The sequence below is a fragment of the Boleophthalmus pectinirostris genome, unplaced genomic scaffold, assembly GCF_026225935.1.
Source record: "Boleophthalmus pectinirostris isolate CB_2022bp ecotype Guang Dong unplaced genomic scaffold, ASM2622593v1 HiC_scaffold_18, whole genome shotgun sequence".
NCBI classification, from domain to species: Eukaryota; Metazoa; Chordata; class Actinopteri; order Gobiiformes; family Gobiidae; genus Boleophthalmus; species Boleophthalmus pectinirostris.
Genome location: NW_026571133.1, coordinates 7,925,425 through 7,948,002, shown reverse-complemented (window position 1 = coordinate 7,948,002; position 22,578 = coordinate 7,925,425). Strand labels below are relative to the sequence as shown.

Here is a 22,578-nt window from a genome sequence, read left to right as displayed (position 1 = left end):
TGGAGCCCTGTTAATGTGACTTTTTTAGCATTGATACTTGCTCAATTGAGTATCTAGTTTTGATACCGCTTTTAGTATAAATTAATATCTGATTTTCAATTATTTTGACAATCCAAGTATCAGCTGAATCCGTTTTTGCCTTTACATACCTGTGGTCTGTGCAGCGGTAGTCTCTGGTTTCTTTGTGGCCAGTGGCGCATATTTTTCTGTCTCACTCAGGGCTGCTTTGCTCTGAGATTTCTTAGATTTGGGTTTTTCCGCTGGCACAGCAGCAGCAGGGGGCCGGTTCCTCCTGGTGGTGGTGGGAGGTACTGCAGGATTGGTGGCCGGAGCTGGCTGGGAGATTTTGGTGATCTGAGCCAAATTTGGAGCAGCAGTGGCCAGGACAGATGAAACCTGAGGGTCCTCTCCCACTGACAAGAAAATGGAGACAACATAAGGCAGTTAGTTAAGTTATGAAGGCCTTTATATATAATGGCCACTTTAGCATAGGGTGAAAGTGCCAAAAATAAATTATAGATTGTAAATGGTTGGCCAGGGGTTGGATAATTAGCAAAATGCCATTCATGAAAAAACTGACCAATCACATTACAGCAAAAGACTACCCAGGAGAGACAAAGGATAAAACTTAATAAAATTGGGTATGGAGAGAGCTCCAAACACGAAGTAGACAAGAATACAGTTATAAATTTGGAGTATTTCAAGTTCAAATTTAAAAAGTTTATTGTCAAATTTCCATATGAAAATTTGAAATGATGTTCTCACTCTCAATCTTCTAAACTAAAAAATAATAAAATAAAATTAATGGAAAAGTCCAAACTTCTTCTTTATTCTTTATTATTTATATTTGGATCCAGAGTTTCTGCTTAAGTAACTGTAAGGGAGGTGGAAACTGAAACTATATCAGAATATGTATATTCTAAACCAGGGGTCAAACTATGGCCTGCGGGCCGACTCCGTCCCTGCACACCCCTTTGACTGGCCCCCCAGGCCCTATGAAGAAAAACTGGCCCTATGAAGCAATTCTCAAAAGTTGTCATGGCCTATTTTTTAAAATTACTTTTTGGCAAATAATAACATATGTGCATCTCTTATTTTATGATTTTTTACAAAAAAAATAATATGTATATGGAGTATTTATATTTATATAATTATATGATGTATTTAAATTTCCCAGTGAATTTTCGTCACCTGACAAGGTCAAGATCAAACAGTGATAGTCAACGCACGTGCAGAGTTGTATAGTGCAGTTAAGGCAAGTGGCGAGTGTTAAAGTACGAAAAGTTGACAGACAGTGCAGTGTTTTCAAAGAACAATGGATGACCAATTATTTTTATGTTCAGTGTAAGGACCGAGCAGTTTGTCTGCATCATCAGGGTCATACAACTCTCTTATAAGGCCGACCTGACACCTGATCCCCATCATAGTCAGGAGCGATAATGTGGCCCCCAGAGGAAAAAGTTTGGTGACTCCTGTTCTAAACTAACATAAACAGTAGAGAAAATAGTTGAGAAAAGTATCACCCTTATGTTACAGATAACCCTATGTCCTGTCAATCATCATATCAACTTTGCTGATTTCCTTATGACCTCTTGTATAAAGCCAAGATGCATTTTTATTACTTTATTTCTATGTTGTACTTGTACATATACATTTATACAATTATGCCTAATATGACATCTGTCTCTTGCTATTTCTTCTACTATTTTTTTTTAGAATTTATTATTGCCATTAGTATTTTTCCCTTTGTTATATAAAATAGTGTGATGTGTGAGTTACTGTGTCCAAGAAATTTCCCTTGTGGATCAATAAAGTTTGTCTAAATCTAAGTATCTTACATATTCTTTGGTATATAGTTGTTATTGGGCCCTCCACTTCTCCATACAGCGGCCTGATGGTAAAAATATAGGTTCTTCCATATAAGAGGTCTCCAATCTTGAAAGAGGTAACACCAGGACCCAGGATCTCAGTCTTAGTGTCCAGAACTGAAGAAAAATGAAGAGGATGATATTTTATTGTGCAAGTTTAATGTGTTTTAAAGATGCACTGTGTAACTTTTTGGTTGGGGGTCCATCATCTGTTTGTTTATATGTCATTGCTTTGCTTGGAATGTTCCATAGTGTGACATTAATCAGCTGTACCTTACATTTATTCAATTATAGGTGGTTTTATAGGTAAAAAATATATAGAAAAGCCTGTAAGTCAGATTTGGTCTCCATGAAGATAGAAAGGTTTAATACCACACAGTGAAACATTCCAGACAAAGCAATAACATCTCTGTGATGACGGATCGTCCATCAGAAAAGTTACATAATGCACCTTTAAATGATAAGAGTGATGGATTCGTGTAAATGACTGACTTGAAATGTGCCTCCAGGAGAGAAGATACCCAGAAACCCCGGCGACTCTGGTCCAGTTGAGAATGGTGCTGCTGTCTGTGGTGTTCAAGGCCTCAAATCCGTTCACTTTGGGCAGATCCACTGACAAAAACACAAAGATAAAATCTAATCCCCCATTCATTTGTTCAATTAACTTAGACTTCAATCTGTGCTTTATTTTAACACAATCTGAACAGAAAGAACTGACTTAGCTCAAATTACAATAAGTGAGCTGTTTTGTGTTGCTAAACAAGTCCCTCTCTAATAACATTACAGTCACACGCCAGTTTTTCAGTTACTCACTCTCACCTTTTAGTTGAAAATGAAACACCTAAACAAATCCATTTCGTATTTTTCTTGAGTTTTCAGAATTTCTTTAAACTTTTTTGGCTGTGTTTGCTAATGTGCGCATTGTGTCACCATGGTACCTACCTACTGAAACATTCCGCCAAAGACATACATGTAGTGTTAATAAGAAAATTTGCAAAGATACTGTAGTCCAGATGATAACAACAAGAACTTGAAAATTTAATGTCACATTAATACAATTTAGCATGGTATAATATTTAACCATCTATATTTTATTGAAGAACTGAAAGAATTAATGATTGACTATAAGCAGGAATGATATCCCAAAAATTGGAACATAATTTTGGGTGTTGTCATACTAAACCAGATGTTCTTCCTGTCCTGGCCATCTACATACTTCACTACATGGGGCAGCAGTTCACCCCCTGATTTTAAGGTCAACAGCTCAAAACCGGCTCCTGACAAAAGCACAGATTGTAGAGCAGCCAAATCCGCTGACCGGTTGGCAGTTTGATCCCAGCTCCAATAGATGAATAATGCTGTTGTGTCCTTAGGCAAGACACTTTAACCCCCTCGCCTCCACTGTATGAATGTGTGTGAATGGGTGAGAGGCTCTTTGATGTAAAGCGCTAATTGATTTGATTGATTTCACTTGTGTTGTGGAACCTCTATTAAAGGGACAGTCCGGAATTTTGAACATAGGACCTCATTTGTCAATAGAATAATTTTAGAAGTAAAACCAACCTTGCATTTGAAGGATTTATGTCTGAGCCGCAGCGAGTTGTGCTTCCTGATAGAAAGCTTGGCAGCGGTGGACTGATATCACCTAGAACTTATCTTACAGGCAAAGTAAAATTCCGCTGCTGCTGAGAAAATAGTCCTTCAACATGCGACGATTCATGCAAAGCAAGGTTAGTTTTATTTCAAACATTATTCCATCAACATCATACCAGCCATACCAGTTTGTCAAAGCCTGATCCTGTAAGATCTCAGAACCTAAGCAAGGCCGGGCCTGGTTAGTACTTGCATGGGGTGCCACAGGGGGGCGCCAGTCACAAAAACTGTTGTTGTGTTCTTAGGCAAGCCACTTCACCCACATCGCCTAGTATGAAAGTGGTGTGTGTGTGAGTGATGGTGGTGGTCGGAGGGACTGATTGGCAGCCGCGCTTCAGTCAGTCCGCCCCAGGGCAGCTGTAGCTACAATAGTATCTTACCACCACCGAGCATGGAGTGAATGAATAATGTTCTGTAAAGTGTCTTTGTAACAAATGTCTGTTGAAAGCGTTATATAAATAAAAAACTTACAAACTTACACAGACATTCACATCGACAGTCTGGCATAATAATAGATTTGCTTCAGGAGTTTCGTGGAGTGGGTAAGACTGTTTTTAGTGGCAGGATAACTATGGCCATTGACATGCACTAGTCTAGCACCAGCGACCTCTGCAAATACAAGCACTGGATGGAATATTTAAAAAAGTGTCTCCACACGTCTCCAACACTCACTCACTAGGAAATGAAGTTCTATGTCCAAAAATTCCAGACTCTCCCTTTAAGGCTGTAAATCGATTAGCTAAAAGGGGCCATGACAAAAGCTCTCAAAACTGTTACGTATCACTGTATCTGACGAACAAGGCTACACCTGCACATTCATGTTCATGCAAAAACAACTATTTATGCAGATTTATGTAGATTAAGACAGGTTAAACTAGAGAATCATGAGTTTAATCTGCCTTTCTACATACCAAAAAATACCAAATCTTCAGCTAAGTCACTCACTACCTAAATTCTTCTTCCTGCTGTACACACCCGTATAATTTAAATAACCATAATTTTGGTCAAAACATTCATTTACTAAATGACTACAGCTCTACTATCTATATTAACATTTTTAAACAAACATGTATTGCTTTAATGTCCTATATTATGCAAATTTGACTCTTCTCTTTAAGTTTGAGCTTTAGGTCATATTATAGTCTAGTGAAGGGGTATGGAGTTTAAAAACACAGTGGAGCACTTCCTGTATTACCACATGACATCACAAGGTGGAACAATTATTTCCCATTTGAGAGAAGGAACTGTACAGGATTTGGGTGTTAAACATGAATGAATGAAACAAAACAAAACTCCAGGTCTGTTTGTGATGAGGAAACAGACAAACAATATTATAACAAACAGTAGATTAGAAAATTGGGTAATATTGTTTCATTAAATTAAGATAAACATGTTTGTAAAAGCTGATATCCATGCTTCCTTCATAATTTCAGTGATACTTACATGTTCGTGCAGTGACCAGGACTGGACTGCCTTCTTTGTCCCCCACCACAGAGGACAGCTGGATCTTATAGGCCGAGCTCTCACGCAGGTTTTTAATCGTGTAGGAAGTGGACGAACCCGAAACTGTGTGTGACTTATCCTCACCTCCTAATGGGAAGAATAACATGAGATAACACATGCTGCTAGATGATGCTTCGTTAGCCAAATAGTCAATGTAATTCAGCATAGAGGAAGAAAGCTTCAGGGTAACAGAGTGAAGTGTGGGCTGATACCTAAGAAGGGGGTCCAGGAGATTTTGTACCCAGATGCCCCGGACGTTTTCTTCCACGACAAAGTAAAAAAGTTCACTCCGATGTCAACCACCTTCACCTCTCGTGGAGCCTGGATCGGGTCTGAATCGGAAACAGCAGCTACAAAAAAAAAAAAAAAAAAAAAAAAAGATTATATAAGAAATTCATTCATTAATTTGACACACTGTGGGAATTACAGTTTTGTAACGCCACAGCAGAACAGTAGTAGAATAAAAAGCATGAAGGATACACAGGAGATAATGATTCATAAATTACTGCACCTCACCACCTGCTTGTCTCCATGGAGATGTTATTGTGTTGCCTGGAATGTTTCACAATATGACATTAAGAGACATGAAGAGCGTGACGTCACTAGACCAGGTTACAGGTCAGATAAAGGAAGAATGCATGCTATTATTGGTAATAAAACACCTTTAACTGATAAGCCAACAGAACAGTTCATATCAAGTGTCTACAGAGCAGGGGTCACCAACACGGTCCCCGCAGGCACAAGGTCACCCCCAAGGACTACATGAGTCGCCAGCAAGCCGGTTCTAAAAATAGCACAACTCGTTAAAATGTAATTTTATTCATTTGCTTCTCTTTTTAATCATCTTTGCATTTATATAGATTTAAAAATTACAATATCTTAAAAATATGTTTATAATACATGAAGTTTAGATAAGCAATTTAGATGAGCGCTTACGGTTTATGTATATGAGCCATGTGGTTTTAAGTTTTGTTTCTGTAATACGTAAAGAAATGTGCGCAAAGCTGCATTAAAAACGTTTGAATCTCAAACGGGCTGATGTGGGTCTATAGTGTTTATGGTTTATATGTTGTAAAGTTGAGTTTATTTATGCAGAAGATTTTAATTAAAAATTAGCTGAAGTGTAAAACTTGTACAATAGTGTTTGGGAAACATGGATCTATGCAGTGGATTGTGAGATACCTCATAGCTCCTCATGCTGGTTAAAACCTCCCGAGCTTCCTACACTAAAGGAGCACATGGTTGTTTGTATTTTTCCTAGTTTATTAAATGTATAATTTTTGCACGTGTGCATTTGTAAGATTATGTCCGGGACCGGGAAAGTGCATTCATAACCAGGTACTGATGTGCATGTAAACAAACTCAGAGAAGCAATGATGATAATTGCTAAAACTGTACCTAAAAATGTAACAATTACTGAGATTAATAAAGTTAAAAGTTGCTGAATATTGATATCTGTTTCTCACCTTGCTGTCATTGTGAAAGGTTCAAATTCTCCTCCTGCCTATTGTTGTTGTGTCTTTGAGCAAGCGACTTAACCCAACTTGCCTTTGTGAATTGAGTGAGTGAGTAAATGTAGAAGCAGCTTACCATAGAGTGAATGAAAAATGGACCACTAAATTTTCAAACAAGTGTCTAGAAAAGCAAGTTTTGATGACACAACACTATATTAAAAGTGAGAATGCAGTAATTAAAATGTCAAAGACTGAAAAAGATGAACTCATAGAAATATTTTTAAATGTGCTAAACTAAATGGCAAATTAAAAAACACACAAATCTCTCAAGTCCACACATAAAATAATATCTTTAAAGAAGCATTATGCATTACGAGGCATTATGAGGATCTGCAATATGCTTATCTCTATAGTAATGTTATTGCTTTCCCTGGAATGTTCCACTATATAGCATTAAATTTATCTATGTATCTTCATGGAAACAAGCAGGTGACGCTACCAGGTCAAGCTACAAGAGGCCAACCTGCCAACAATAACAATAAAAACAAAAACACATATAAATGAATAAATGTAGGGCAAATCATTTTAAAGCTATTCTGTGGAATATTCCAGACAAAGCAATTACATACTCATGAAGAAAAGCATTAAGCATACGGTCAAACCAAAAAGGTTACATAGTGCATCTATAATTCAGAAAAACAATGAGAAGAAATATTGATAAAAGGATTACAAATGACATTTACCGGTGAGTTGTGATAATGAAATCTCTGGCCCTTCTGCATTTCCATAGAGAGCACAGATAGTGACTGTGTAAGTGGACAGAGGACTCAAATCTTCAATGTGATAGAACAAGATGCTATGGTCCAGGTATTTGGACTGTGGACTGGCCCCATCTGCAAGAATCAGAAATCATTTTGAGTAAGTTTGAGTAAGTAAATAGAATTAATTGAGTTTTATTTTTGCGCAGAGCATCAGATAAAAGCATGTTACCAGTTTTCCAGGTGAGCCTGTATTCTGTAGCTCCCACAATGGGACTCCACTCCACATCGATGGACGTACTGGTGTAAGAGACGACCTTGAAGTTGGACACGTAGCCAAGCGGAGCTGAGACAAAAGCAGCAAATTAATCAAAATATTTCCATTATGGCCAACGTGCATTAGGGTTAAAGGAGACCCACTGTGCTTATGTCTGCTATATATTTAGAATGTATGACACTCATGGATAATTACGCTATAGTTTGGACATTTTAAATCGCAATATTCATCTAAAACAATTTAATAAAAGCAACAAGTCCATTGACTTCTACTTTAACAAACTACTTCGCCCAACTGGATCATCACAACAAAAAGCTGTGTAGCTATCGGCACCCCCAATGGATAGCTGCAGATCACTAGCCAGGGTGGCGCCACCTTGTGCCTCCGCTCAATTTCTTTTCTTTCCAGCAACTAGGTCAGGAATCAAAATACACTAGACAGTAGAGATGCGCGGATTGCGGTTACAACCGCAGTATCCGCGGTTAATCCGCGGGTCGGGCGGATGACGTGACAAAAAATTATATTTTAATTAAATTCGGGCGGGTGGCGGTTTAACTACTAAAAAAAAAAGTTATTGTTAGTATTGTTACCTACATCAGTCTCATTGTCTATGCTTGTAGTATTAAGCGTACGTCATGTCCTTAATTAGTCCATTTGACCTCGTTTTTATGTTCTGAAGGTTAAGGTTGTGTCGGGTTATTGATAGCCTAAGGTTTACGAGGCACATATTATATGCAGTTTATTTTATTATTTCTAATTTATTTCAGCTGTTTGCCAACACATAAGTGGCTATAGGGCCATTTCGATATCAGTTATATTTTAAAACACGCAGACATTATAGCGTAGACTGCCACTCGGGGTATTTAAAACTTAAAGACAGACTGATGGAGTGAGGCTATGACTTTGAAATAACAATGGGCAATGGTAGAATGTTCAGAATGTAACAACATCCAACACGAAGGCAAGAAGGTTCAAAAATAGTCTAGTCGGAAAACGTTGTCAATTAATTAGCTGCGCAAGAAAACCAGGTAAGTTTGGGGTTGTTACGGACAATTAAGAATGTGAACATACACGCTGAGCGAATTTTGGAATGAATGAGCTACAGAGTTTGCATTTTTATCGAGGCTCCTTAGTTTGTTTGCTCTATGATTGTTCTAAAATCTAAAATCAATCGGCGGATGGCGGGCGGGTGCGGTTTTGAAAACCTTCGGTGCAAAATGGACAGCGGGCGGATGATGAGTTTTGTGTCGCGGTTGCGGATGAAAAAATAGCCCATCCGCTCATCTCTACTAGACAGTTCGCAAAAACCCCAGAAGTGCGAGTTAGGGCACCAGCCAATCAGCAAAGAGCCATACATTCTGTGTTGGCAACGATTCCCGAGAAATCGAAGATTTAAAGTTGGAACAACGAGAATGTTCTGTGATTTTTATCAAGATTTTTTACTCTTCCTACGGGACTTGGGAAAACCTTAATATACCACTTAGCCCCATTAATAGCGCATTATGTACATCATGACCAGACAGCAGGGATTGGTTAAATAAAAAAAGTACACGCCTACACTACCATCGAGCGAAAGAATTCTAATGCTATGAGGTCAGATGGTTTCAACAAAGTGAAACCGGCTGATGAATCAGGCTAGAAGATCACACCATTCTTACCAAAATTTTGCAACATCAATAAATTGTGTATCACAGATTTAGAAAACAAAATTGGAGAACTAAGTACAGAGCAGTGGGAGTGCATCAGTGGAGGTAAATGAGAAGTGGAAATGACTATAAGATGGTTAAATCGATTTTGCATAATAAATCCGCCTTAAGGTTTTAATTTACATCTTAACTATTTTGAATCTATTTTTTTCATGGATGGAATTGAAGCAAAAATAGTCGTCTGAACAAAGTTTTATGGTCAAGACGCTTCAACTTCCCTCCAGAATTCTTACTCCATTCGTAAGGCAAGTTTTGACAACACAAAACAGTCCAAGTGAGAATTCAATGTCAAAGACTAGAAAAAGATTAACTGAATAAAGTACTGTCAAATCTTAAAACTAAATGGCAAATCAGGAAAAGATGAATAAGTCATATTTAACACAAAAGTGAAGAGAACAAAACTGTATTAATAAACTTTACAGATTGTCTTGTTCCGAGTGACAAACTGCGACAGTGACAGAAGCTGGGGTCCAAACACTCATCCGTTTGACTCACTTCCACCTCATCATCAGTGGGTACATTTACATGGTCAGTGAAAATCTGATAACTAGAATAATAATCTGTTTGCAATTGATTAGTATTTGTGAGTGAAATGAGATGTATTGATTTGAAATGTTTTCCCAGTTCTCGGTGTTAATGTATTTTCTGGAAAAGGAGGCAGATAAGGCACTGTTTGTCTTTTTATGCTTATGAATAAAATAAATAAACAAATGATAATAAAAAAAGATAACAATAATTAAATTAACAACATGCATGAAAGAAATCTGATCATGAAAGGTTGCGATCATAGCTGTACTTGTTTAGACCTGATGTAGACTTAGTTTTAGTTCCAGGTTTAGTGAACATTTTCATGTGTTGACTAACTGTTAGTTGGAAAAACAAAGTACAATGAATTTAAAATCTCCTATTCCTACATTTTCTCTTTCATTTTTGTCTTTTTGTTTAATTTTTCTTGTCAAAACCTCCACAAGTGTGAAGAATCAGAAACAAATCAGATTACTTACATTAGTTGCGACTGTTAACATGACATTTCAATATTTTTGTAAGATTAAGTTTCGACAAAAATCCTTCATCAGATCATCTCTTTCTTTTCTTTTTTTCTCAAATTCTCCCAAATTCTCAAGGAAAAAAATAACTCATCAGTCATTAGAACAGGGGTCTCCAAGCTTTTTCCTCTCGTGAGCTACCTTTAAAAAAAGAAAATGCCTAAGAGCTACTAGTTTTAGTGGTAGGGCGACCAGATTTTCATAATTCAAAACTCGGACACACCCGGGTTTGGATGGTTGGTATAAATAAAACGGTGAAAAGAGCGTGAAACATCATAATCTGAGGGACTTTGTTGTCATTTTCAAACACTGTTTTCAGTATTTTGACAAAAAAAAGACAATTTGTGCTCCTCTTTACTGTTAGCGGGGATCAGATTAGACAAAAACTGTGATAGTCCTGTTTTAGTCTTGGTTTAAATCTGATGTAGTCCATGGTTTAGTCTTAGTTTAGTCCTGGTTTAGTTCAAATTGGTCAAACAAAGGGACACTGGTCACACTATTTAGCGGTCACTAGAAATTGAGCACTGGAAAGCCTTAGATTGGAAACAGATAGATACTGAAAAAACATAAACCTTTATCCATTTATTAGTGCACAAACTCAGTCACTGATTAGTTAGTTTAATTAGTTAATTCAGAAATCCCTTGGCGAGGTACGTGGAATGGGGTGGAGTGTTATTGGTGGTTTCCGAGCTACAAGTTGGAGACTCCTGCATTACAGTGTGCTATGCATTATTTTCCATTTTTGCATTAACCACTTCTTCCATTGCACCTCTATAAAGATATTGGTGTGGGTTTACTGTTTTATTTGAGCATGTAAACAGCCACTGATGCGATGAACACTGAACAACTGAACAGAACCAGCAGTTACTCACATGTCCTGAAGGTGGCGCTGATGCCTGGTCCCACCACAGAGCCGAAGAGCACGTACAGAGTCAGGACATACTCGGTGTCGTGGGCCACGTGTTTGAGGTGATATTCCGTGGTGCTGCCGTTTAGAGCCAGCTGACGAGGACGATCACGACCTACGAACTCTACAGGACAAATAAAACAACTGAAGTAACTGTGTGTGAATACAAAAATAATTACCAAAAACTTAGATACAATCCAACTCCAATCCAACTTTATTTGTATAGCTCATTTTATAAACATACATAGCACACAGAAATTTTACTAAAAATAAATTTAATAATGGAGAAATATGTTCCAACCATGAGGAAACTAATAGAATAAATAGATAAAATAATAATAATAAAATCAAAGAACAAAAATAATCTAATCAATACACAATAATGAATGAATGAATAAATAAATAAATAAATAAAAGACACAGAGGATCACACAACCCACACAGTATTAAAAGCCAGAGAGTAAAAGTGGGCCTTAAAACTGGACTTAAAACGCTTCACTGTGGGGGCTGTTTGGAAGTGGGAGGGGGGCAGAGCGTTCCAGAGTTTGGTCTGGTTTTAAGTCTCGTTTTAGGCACCACGAGCTGGAACTAGCCCTCGGCCCTCAGACCACGTGCGGGGGTGTAAATCTAGATGAGGTCCGAGATGTATTGTGGGACCAGTCCATTCAAAGCTTAATAACAAATAAAAAAAATCTTAAAATCAGTTCTAAAATTAGAAGAAGTCAGTGCAATGGTGCAAGAATTGGGGTAATGTGATCTTGCTTTTTGCTCCCTGTTAAAAGACAGACAACAAAGAAACTAAAAAAGGAGGCAAAGGGGTCTGTTGTCCCGTGGCCCAGGGTTTTAGGGGCCCTGAATTGAAACTCTGCCTATTAATTTATATTAAAGGGGGGCCATGTGAGCCTCCTTGCCCTGGGCCCCCAAATTTCTGTTGACGGGCCAAATATGTGCGTGTGTTTTTGTGTCTATAACTGGGCACTGTCTATCAAATCCCAATAATAATAGTAATAAAAATACAATGTTTTTATGGTGCTTTTCATGGTAACTCAAAGATGCTTCACAATAAAGTAACACTAAAACAACTCATGTGTGGGGGCTTAAAAAAGGTGAGTTTTGAGCTGTTTTTTGAAGGTTTTTAGTGAGAGGGTGAAGGCTCAGTTCCCCAAGGTCCCACAATTCCTGTTTCCTCTGTGAATGGAGGACTTCGATATATTTTAATTACACCGAAAATGCCATTTTAATTAAAGCTTTCAGTTTATTTTGCTTCCCAAACATTTTATACAAGGACATGCAAACCTGGATAGATTTGTGCCACTACTGCGTTTTAATAATGTGGTGATAGACATTATAGTCACACCTGCTCCTGTTTTTAATGTTTTAAATGGACTTTTACAGAGATTTGTCCAGCTTTGTTCTGAACAAATCACCAGAATATCCAGGTCCACAAGTCACAATAACTGCAGACTTCCCAGATGTAGCTCAGCCATTGCACAGACAGCAAGAGTATTAAAAAAATGGAACAAGCTCCAGACAGGCTCACACTCTCCTCTGACCACAGGGACGTCTCTTATAATGTTACAAAAGACATTTTAGAGAGTCGGTACTGTTAGCACTGATTTGTATTTGCATGTGGTAGTTTATATGGTAATTTCTGGCTTAGAGTTTGAGTAACTTTAAATGTAGAAATGTGGAGTGTGATGTTTCTAAATGAAAGAACGGGAGAATGCAAGGTTTGATTATAAATGGGTGGATACTTGGATGACATCTTTTCTTTTATGACATTGCAGTGTTTGTTTTGTTTCTACTGTCTAAACAGGACACTTGTGTAAAAGTGAGTTGGGCTGAAACTTATCAAGATTATTTATTTAAAACCAATTTAAAGCTGTATTGTGTAACTTTTCTGGTGGAGGGTCAGACATGTGCTTGTTTCCATGGATATATCATTGCTCTCCCTGGAATTAAACAGCTTTACCTTACATTTATTCAATTACAGGTGGTTTTACGGATCAAAAATACCTAGAAAAACAGACATTCTGACTGTGAGCGGGGCTGCCTCTCCATAGATCTGACTTGTAACTTGGTCTCCATGAAGACAGAAAGGTTTAAAAGCAATAACATTTCCATGGAGAAAAGCATTTGACAGACCCTCCAACACAAGTTACACAATGAACCTTTAACATAGACAGAAATACTCACTTCCCTACTAAAATTTTGTAAATATACTTGTTAAAGTAACTATCACTGAAGTAACTTTTATGGTATTTGTGTGTTTCCTAACATTTTTTAATTACCTGGTGTGGGTCCCCAGGCCAGTCTGTACCCAGTGGCCCCGGGGACACTGTTCCAGGAGACCACAGCTGAACTGGTGGTGACCGCAGACACTTTGAGAGACTGTACCGCACTGCTCTCCACTAACACACAACACAACAGCACGTTATGACAGCAATTCAATACAAAATATAGAAATACTTTAAAATAAAACAACAATTCTTAATAAACTATTTGTTCACTGTAAATTAAGTCTTTGTTCATGCTTTATTATGGCTAGATAATTAGTAATTATTAACTCCCCATGTTAAGCGGAGATGACGTATTATCAAAGCATAAGAAATATAGAATAAAATAGAATAAAGAAAGTATATATATTTAGGAAAAGGGTAGTTAGATTAAATGTAGCCACTTAACTCTACTTGGACAGTATATGAATATGTAAGATGCACTAAATAACATTCATAACATTCCAATTAGGGGGTAACAATGAATGAAAAAAGAAACATACATTATGATAAATTTTTTTCCCATTGTTGGACAAATAAAGGTTATGTTATTTTATTTGGGTTAATATTTGTAAGCAGTTGTAAAGTGTCTTACATGTTTTGGCTTTGCTGGTGGTGATGGGTCCCTCGATGTCTCCAAAGATGGGGTTGATGGTGACAGTGTAGTCTGCGCCTGAGCGAAGACCCTGGATCATGTAAAAGTTGAAGTTGTCCGCGAGGTTTATGTTCTCAATGTGGCCATCTGAAAAACAACAATTATTATTAATCCAGAATGTCCAATATTATATTTTATTTAGGATTTAAAGCTACTACTGCTTTTGTATTGCATGTAGAATAAATGAAATCCCCCTCCCTTAAGAAATAAACAAATCAGTAGACTATGATTAAAGCTTCTAGGGCTAAAGTTGAACAGTGCAAAGTGGGTTTCAGTTTCCTGTGTGTAGGTGCCATTTTGAGGACTTTTGCCAACATTTTGTTTTGAATTGTACATTACTATGGAAACAGTTCAGATTTTTTTTACAAAACCCTGAAACCTATAAGAGCATTGAATTGATCAGTCTGATGGTGGCACAAGGACTTTAAAGGTGCACTATGTAACTTTTCTGATAGAGGATTCACCACCTGCTTGTCACCATGGAGACTTTGTTCCTTTACCTGAAATGTTCCACAGCATGGTTTTAAACATATCTACCTTGTATTTACTCAATTAAAAGTGTTTTGACTGCTAAATACTTGGTTTAAAGGCATCATTTGGCTGTCTCCATGGAGATAGATAAGTATAATGCTACTCTGTGGGACATTCCAGGCAAAAAACAGATAGAAAAAATGGAAGATGATGACATAGTTTTGATGACAGTTTTACTTAACGCTCTTTAAAACATATTTCCATTAGTTACCTGGAGCTTCCCACGTGAGTCGGTATCCACTGGCTCCTCTGACCGATGTCCATTTTGCCTGGAGCGTGTCTGTCGTTGCATTTTGGACCAAAAACTGCTGAACTGGCACCAACTTTACTGTCAACAAAACAAGAAAATCACAGTGTCATTAAATGTATCAACTTTATAACTTACTTACTTCATTACTTATATCAACTAAATGAAAACTATGTAAAAATGCTAATAAACAAATACGATCTGAAAAATATACAGTACATTCGTGGTATCAGCTTCCTATTATAGGCAACATTATGAGAACTTCTGACCATTCAGAAGAAATTATATTGTTGTTTTAAATTGTTAACTGGTATGAGGGTCCTAATTTTCATCATTTTGAACCTCATGCATAGGAATATATTAAAAACTTAAACTTGGATTTAGAAAGGCCTGGGTTAAATATTTGGAGAAAAACAATTATTTTTACATCATGAAGCCACAAACTCTTGGCGCTTCAAAAGCAAATCTACACACAAATTTACCAGTTATTGAGGTGAGTCTGGTTTTAAATATAACGCATTTCAAATAACATTAAACAACATTTCATTCAAGGGATAGTAACTTCATAAATAAAGAAATTCCACCAATTTTTCAATGACAGTAGTGTTGTGTAAATGCGGCTCAACATTTTGAACATAATACAACAGCACCATCTTGTGGCTATAAGGAGTATTGCAAGAGGGTGTAGACAGATGAAGTTAGAGCTGCCAGGAAACAAGAGGCAAAGAAAGAAATACAATAGAAAAACTCACATGTCTTTCCCACCACAGACACCGGTTCACTGGGTCCCTCCGGAAACACAGTGTAAATACTGACAATGTATTTTTTGTCCTCCTCTAAACTGTCGATCACATCGATCACATGAGACGAGATGTCCCCAGGGAGGAGCTGCTCGTATGTGAAGCCTGGTCTGTTGGCTGAAACACAGTATGGTTTAAGATTGTATGATTGAAACATAGTGTTCATTGCGTTCAATTAAAATCTGACCCACTTAAAAGCTGTTTTTGTTATAACCAAACTATGGCCAGGGGACATACTGACCCAATTACTCAATAAAAATAAAACACAATCTACTAACATAACCCCACTCTAGAGACAGCAATGTTCCAGGACATATTAAAGTGGCTTAATCAAACCTACATCAAATTGAACATTTTGAATAATTCACTCTGCTGCCAGTAACATTCCCTGGAGGTGTGGTGCTAACTGAAGGCATTGCTCTGTCTGAAGCTCTATTACTCAAGTTAGACTTAAATCTCAAATAATGAATTGATCACAGGCTCCTGGAAATGTGTTGTCTAAATCCATTCGGTATTTTTTTGTAAAGTTCTCAGATTTCTTAAAAGTTTGGCAGGGTTTGTTCAGTGTGTATATAGTGTCACCATGGTATCCACTGAACATTTGTCTTTATAGACATGATACATGTAGAACTCCCCATCATAATGTCACTTCACAAGTATCATTAGCCTCTGCTTTGTTTCAGTATGGGGCCCCCTGTGAATAAAAAGTTTGGACACCCTTGAATATGTGTCCAAATCATACAACCAGGACTAAAATGTTTTAAACATCAACAAATGGTACAAAGATTTGATAACAAATTGAGGTTTGGTTAGCCAGGCTGGCGCCACCTAGTGCCTCCGCTCAATTTCATTTCTCTTCAGCGACTAGGTCAGGAATCAGAATACACTAGACTGTAATGCTGTGAGGTGAGACAGTTTCCACAAAGTGAAACAGGCTGATGAATCAGGCTAAAGTTTGGTTGCACAGCCCTTTTGATGTATTTTGTAAAACTAATAGTGTTTGTTGTGGCATTTCTTACTTCTTGGGATGAAAATCTTAAATCCATTGATCTTTCCAAGAGGCACTGACCAGCCCAAACGCAGAGAAAACAGCCCCTCCTCAATCACACGGAAGTTAGACACCTGTGGTAAAGAGGCTGAAAAGAAAAAATCATAATTTAAAAAGAATAATACATTTTTAAAAAGAGCTGTATTTACAGGTGCATTGTGTAACTTTTTCTGCTGGAGAGTCTGTCAAATGCTTTTCTCCATGGAAATATTACTACTTTGTCTGGAATGATTCACAGTATGGTATTAAAACTTTCTGTCTTTATGGAGACCAAATCAGACCAAGTTACAGGTCAGACAATACTCGATAAAATCGTAATTTTCATGTTCCAAAATGTGTCACATCAAGAGCTCAGTTTTGCCGAAGATACAGAGGCTGTAAATTGTGGAGCCAGTTTTCAGATCTGGTTAGTGACGGCAGATCAGACGCATTGTTTAAGAAGAGTGTGAGGAAATGTTTGATATTTTATGATAATGTTTGATCATCATTTAATTGTGGATGTTTCATTGTATTTTAATCCATGTTTGAATCAAATGAATTTAATCCAAGGTGTTTAAATGTATTTTTTATTTTTAATGCACAGCGATAATGTTAAAAATTTTAATATATTCATTAGGTGAAGGCTTTAATATAAGCCCTTAGTTTGTTTGTTTTGTTTTTTGCCTTTTCCAGCACCTACTTTTTTATCTAGTGTGTTTTTTTAACTGTTAAGTTACATGAGCAAAAAAAATAATTAATAAAAAATCTGTGAAGAGGCGACCCCGCTCACAGTCAGAATAAGTTTTTCTAGGTATTTTTGAGCTATAAAAACCACCTGTAATTGAATAAATGTAAGGTAGAGCTGTTTAATGTCATACCGTGGAACATTTCAGGCAGGTGATGGACCTCAAGCTAAAAAGTTACACAGTGTACCTTTAATAAGACGTTAATGAAAGTAAAAAATTGCCTTACTTGTCTGAACTGGGATGGTCACCGCGTCCCCGATGAGGCTGGGGTAGATGGCGTAAACAGTGAGGGAGTATTCTGTCTTAGGAGTCAGCTCTGTCACCAAAACTGTGCTCACATCTGCCTTTAAATCAATCTGATAAACAGGAAAACAATACAGAATAATACATCACCAAGAGACGAGAGCAGGGTGAATACAGAATAATAATGCACAAGGCTGAAGAGAAATGTAGGAGTGAGAAATACGGGTCCATAAATATGTTTTAGCTCCTCTGCACACTCATAAACCACCACTATCTATTGTTTTCATAACTGTAGAGAGACTTGTCTTCTTGACAATAGTGAAATTTTGCTTCACAATTATCAGAACTAAAATTAAAAATACACAATGACTAATTATAATGTTAATATTATGAATAAGTTACATGTTTAAAGGTGCATTGTGTAACTTTTCTGGTGGAGGGTACATCAAATGCTTTTCTCAGTATGATATTAAACCTTTCTATCTACACGGAGATCCAAATCAGACCAAGTTACAGGTCAGATCTGTGGAGAGGCGACTCTGCTCACAGTCAGAATACCTGTTTTTCTAGGTATGTTTGAGCTATAAACATACCTGTAATTAAATCAATGTAAGGTAGAGCTGTTTAATGTCATACTGTGGAATATTCCAGGCAGAGCAATGGCATTTCCACTTAAACAACCAAACCAAAAAGTTACATAGTGCACCTTTAAACAATAACAATTACAATTAATCTTTTATATAAGTGAATAACACCAGGCAAAACAGTATTGTAGTATGGGAAAATTTGGTACACTTCATATACTGTAAACTACACCATAATGAGCCTTAAAGTTACCATTTGTAATTAGACTGGATAACCTGTCCCTGTTGCATTCTCACATATCACCACTAGAGGCTGCTGTCTAACAGTGTGCCGGCTTTGACTGACAGAAGAAAACCAGAGAGCACAGGTGAGCCTATCATAGTTTTTATCAAATCAAATCAAACTTTATTTATAGAGCGCTTTTCATACAAAAATGCAACACAAAGTGCTTTATTATTCTTTGCTAATTAATTGTTAATGTTGCACCATAATGCCAAAACAAGTTCCTAGTTTGTGAGTTTTGTTCACCGACAATGGCATTAAAACTTATTCTGATTTTTGTAATTCTGATCTGGCATCTACTGGTGGAAAAAAATCAAACAAACATACACATTAGGAATGGGACGAGAAACAATTCTTACTTGAATGAGACAAGACGAGATTTTGATACAGTGATGGATAAATAAATTGAGCAATTCAGTCCACAATTTTGCAGTTTTGCTGTCATTGCAGCACTGCTTTTTGGTATTACAGCTTCTCAAGAGGAGTTACTCTGCAAAGTCAACCCCATTAATAATTTTCCTTATGTGTGCACAGTCTTGTTAGACTGATTCATCAGATTCATCACTTCGTAGAAACCGTCTGACCTCGCAGCATCAGGATTCATTCACTCGACAGTAGGCGGGTACTTTTGTTCATTTAACCAGTCGCTGGTATTTGGTGGTGACGTATGTAATGCGCCACTAACGAGGCTAACTAGTATATGAAGCTTTTCCCAAATCCTGTAGGAAGAAGGGCAATAACGTCTTTCCCCTTGATAAAATTCACCAAACATTCTCTTTGTTCTGGTTTTAGATCCTCAATGTCAGGAATTGTTGCCAACACAGAATGTATGACTCTTCGCTGATTGGCTGGTGCCCGAACTCACACTTTGCAAACTGTCTAGTGTATTCTGATATCCTGACCTAGTTGCTGGAGAAAAATGAAATTGAGCGGAGGCACTAGCCTGGCTACAGTCTTGTCCCATCCCTATTACACATGGTATTTTTAATAAAGCGTGAACAAAAGCTTAATTAACTTACCTAACTCTAATATAGGCTGTCTAACATAAGTTCAAATGGACCCTGGAGTCTGTACCTGTCTCTGTAGTGAGTGCTGGGGCTGTCCTCTGGAGCTGAGTGGAGTCACCAGGAGCCTGTATCCGGTCACGTCTCCAGTGGCAGGAGTCCAGCTCAGTTTGAGGGAGTTATGGTTCACCTCTCTGATCTGAAAATCCCTCGGACCCACCACCGGCTGTTCCACTGTAATAAACAGTCATATTATAATGCATTTTAGTGTGTTTAATTCTTTTTCATGGATCTGAAAGATATTTAATGGTCAACCACTAATTTGCTAGAATCTGCTACGGGTAATTTCAGTACTTTATTGTTGTTGGGCTGGTTTTTGTCACAGTATGAAATATGTTAACTGGCCATCAAGATGGATTCTTATATTTCTGAATTCATAAACTACGAACAACTACTACAACAACTATTACTACTACTACAACTACAACAACTGCTACAACTACTACAATTGCTACTGCTACTACTACTACTACTCCAACTACTACAACAAGTACTACAATTACTACTACTACAACTACTACAATTACTATAGCTACTACTACAACTGCTACTACTACAACTACTGCAATTACTACTACTACAACTACCATACTACTACTACTACTACTACTACTACTACTACTACTACTACTACTACTACTACTACTACTACTACTACTACTACTACTACTACTACTACTACTACTACTACTACTACTACTACTACTACTACTACTACTACTACTACTACTACTACTACTACTACTACTACTACTACTACTACTACTACTACTACTACTACTACTACTACTACTACTACTACTACTACTACTACTACTACTACTACTACTACTACTACTACTACTACTACTACTACTACTACTACTACTACTACTACTACTACTACTACTACTACTACTACTACTACTACTACTACTACTACTACTACTACTACTACTACTACTACTACTACACTACTACTACTACTACTACACTACTACTACTACTACTACTACTACTACTACTACTACTACTACTACTACTACTACTACTCCTGCTACTTCTTCTTCGTCTGTTGTGATTGTGTGTGTAGCTGTACCAGGCTGAGGGGCTTTGACGGGCCGTGGGGGCTCGGAGGCGGTGATGCAGAGTCTTCGGGACAGTCTGAGGAGGATGTTCTCCAACTGAGAGAAATCAGTCCCGAAAAACAGATGCTCGTCCAGAGGCTCAGAGACCACACGCCTCAACTCCGACTCAACAGCTCCTCTCACACCTGACAAACAAGAAAACACAAACAACAGTTATATTAAGTATACTAATACATTTACATTACTTAAGATAAAGTACTAAAGGTGCATTCTGTAACTTTCCTTGTGGAGGGTCTGTCAGATACTTCAATACTCCTCCATAGACATGTAATTGCACAGTATGGCATTAAACCTTTCTGTCTTCATGGAGATCAAACCAGACCAAGTTGCAGGTCAGATCTGTGGAGAGGCAACCCCACTCACCCTGCTTTTTGAGCTATAAAACCACCTGTAATTGAGTAAATGAAAGGTAGTGCTTTTTAATGTGATACTGTGGAACATTCTGGACAGAGCAATCACTTTTAAAGGAGCACTGTGTAACTTATAGGTCCACAGTAAGACATTTTTTATATTTATGTGTGTGTGTATATATATATATATATATATATATATATATATATATATATATATATATATATATATATATATACACATATATATTATTGTCTGGTTGTATATATATATATATATATATATATATATATATATATATATATATATATATATACACATACACCAATATATCTTGCATTAGAGGTGTTTTACTGTAAAATAAAAATAAATAAAAAACACCTTTGAACACCTCTCCACCTGTAATTTGGCCCAACTTGGAAGTTTAATGCCATACTCTGGGACATTCTAGACAAAGCAAGCGGTAACATCTCCATGAAAACAAGCAGCTACTGTATATGGCAGACCCTCCACTAGAAGTTACATAATGCATCTTTAAAAAGCAGTGGCTAGAGTTACTTACAAACACTTCTAGGTAAAACAAATATATTGACTCAAATATAAAACAATGAAAATATTGAATGAAATGCTCCAGTACAGACTATAACTATAACATCTGATTTATGTTTGACAATAACAGTAAACACAATATGGGCATCATTCTGTGGACTTTACACCAAGATTCTTGATCATATATTTTATATCAGGAAAGAAAGATAGAAGGATATAATATATTTTATTTTGAATTGCCATGGCAACTGTGCTAATTTTTCATCACCATCACTCTGAAAGCTATGGATACAGTATGACTGCATATTTGCCAGTGTTGATACAATTTCTAGCATTATTAATATAATTATTTGAACAAATATCTTCACCAGGAGTGAAAAAATGTAGAAGAAAGACATGCCTTCAGTTATATCATGCTAATTACTTTACATTTATGTACATTATGTACATTTTTCAACTGAGCATGTGTGAACAAATTAAGTTAAACTTTCAACTAGAGAATTAAGTATACAAGTTCTCTCAACTTATCATCATACATCCACTGAAAAACACAGGAATATAGTTGGACTGAATGGCTATTATGCATTGAAAACATAATTGAACTTATAATTGTAAGTTCTATTAACAAAATTTAAGTTCACAAATTACGTGAATCTATGTGATCTATATTTGCAAGATGGTAATCATTATCAACTGAACCTCTTCCTCCTTTTAGACTGTAGGCTATATAAAAGATTACAACTCCACTTCTCTTCCACAATCTCAACAACAGTGAGGCGGCAACATGAGGTAAGAATATTTACCTCTTTAAATAGCTTATATTTTCATGTTTGAGGGTACATCCACATCTTTTCCCTGATGCTGTTTAACCTGGAATATGTTTTGTAATTTCACTATATCAATGTTGTTGATATACGGTTTAA

At 36.9% G+C, this 22,578-nt stretch overlaps 1 protein-coding gene across 1 annotated transcript in view; it reads right to left on the bottom strand.

Annotated features, from left to right (window-relative positions):
* Positions 1-22,578, bottom strand: part of LOC129408951 (collagen alpha-1(VII) chain-like) — a 121,624-nt gene that overhangs the window by 77,065 nt on the left and 21,981 nt on the right. Inside the window, exons 11-26 of the mRNA XM_055153869.1 lie at positions 20,707-20,880; positions 19,639-19,802; positions 17,681-17,810; positions 16,701-16,817; positions 15,634-15,798; positions 14,846-14,962; positions 14,044-14,190; positions 13,464-13,583; positions 11,138-11,296; positions 7,469-7,582; positions 7,222-7,371; positions 5,237-5,374; positions 4,965-5,111; positions 2,361-2,480; positions 1,839-1,985; positions 150-413 (exon numbers count right to left, since the gene is read on the bottom strand). Of these exons, the coding sequence (XP_055009844.1) occupies positions 150-413; positions 1,839-1,985; positions 2,361-2,480; positions 4,965-5,111; positions 5,237-5,374; positions 7,222-7,371; positions 7,469-7,582; positions 11,138-11,296; positions 13,464-13,583; positions 14,044-14,190; positions 14,846-14,962; positions 15,634-15,798; positions 16,701-16,817; positions 17,681-17,810; positions 19,639-19,802; positions 20,707-20,880 (2,373 nt within the window). The remainder of the gene's footprint in view (positions 1-149; positions 414-1,838; positions 1,986-2,360; positions 2,481-4,964; positions 5,112-5,236; positions 5,375-7,221; positions 7,372-7,468; positions 7,583-11,137; positions 11,297-13,463; positions 13,584-14,043; positions 14,191-14,845; positions 14,963-15,633; positions 15,799-16,700; positions 16,818-17,680; positions 17,811-19,638; positions 19,803-20,706; positions 20,881-22,578) is intronic.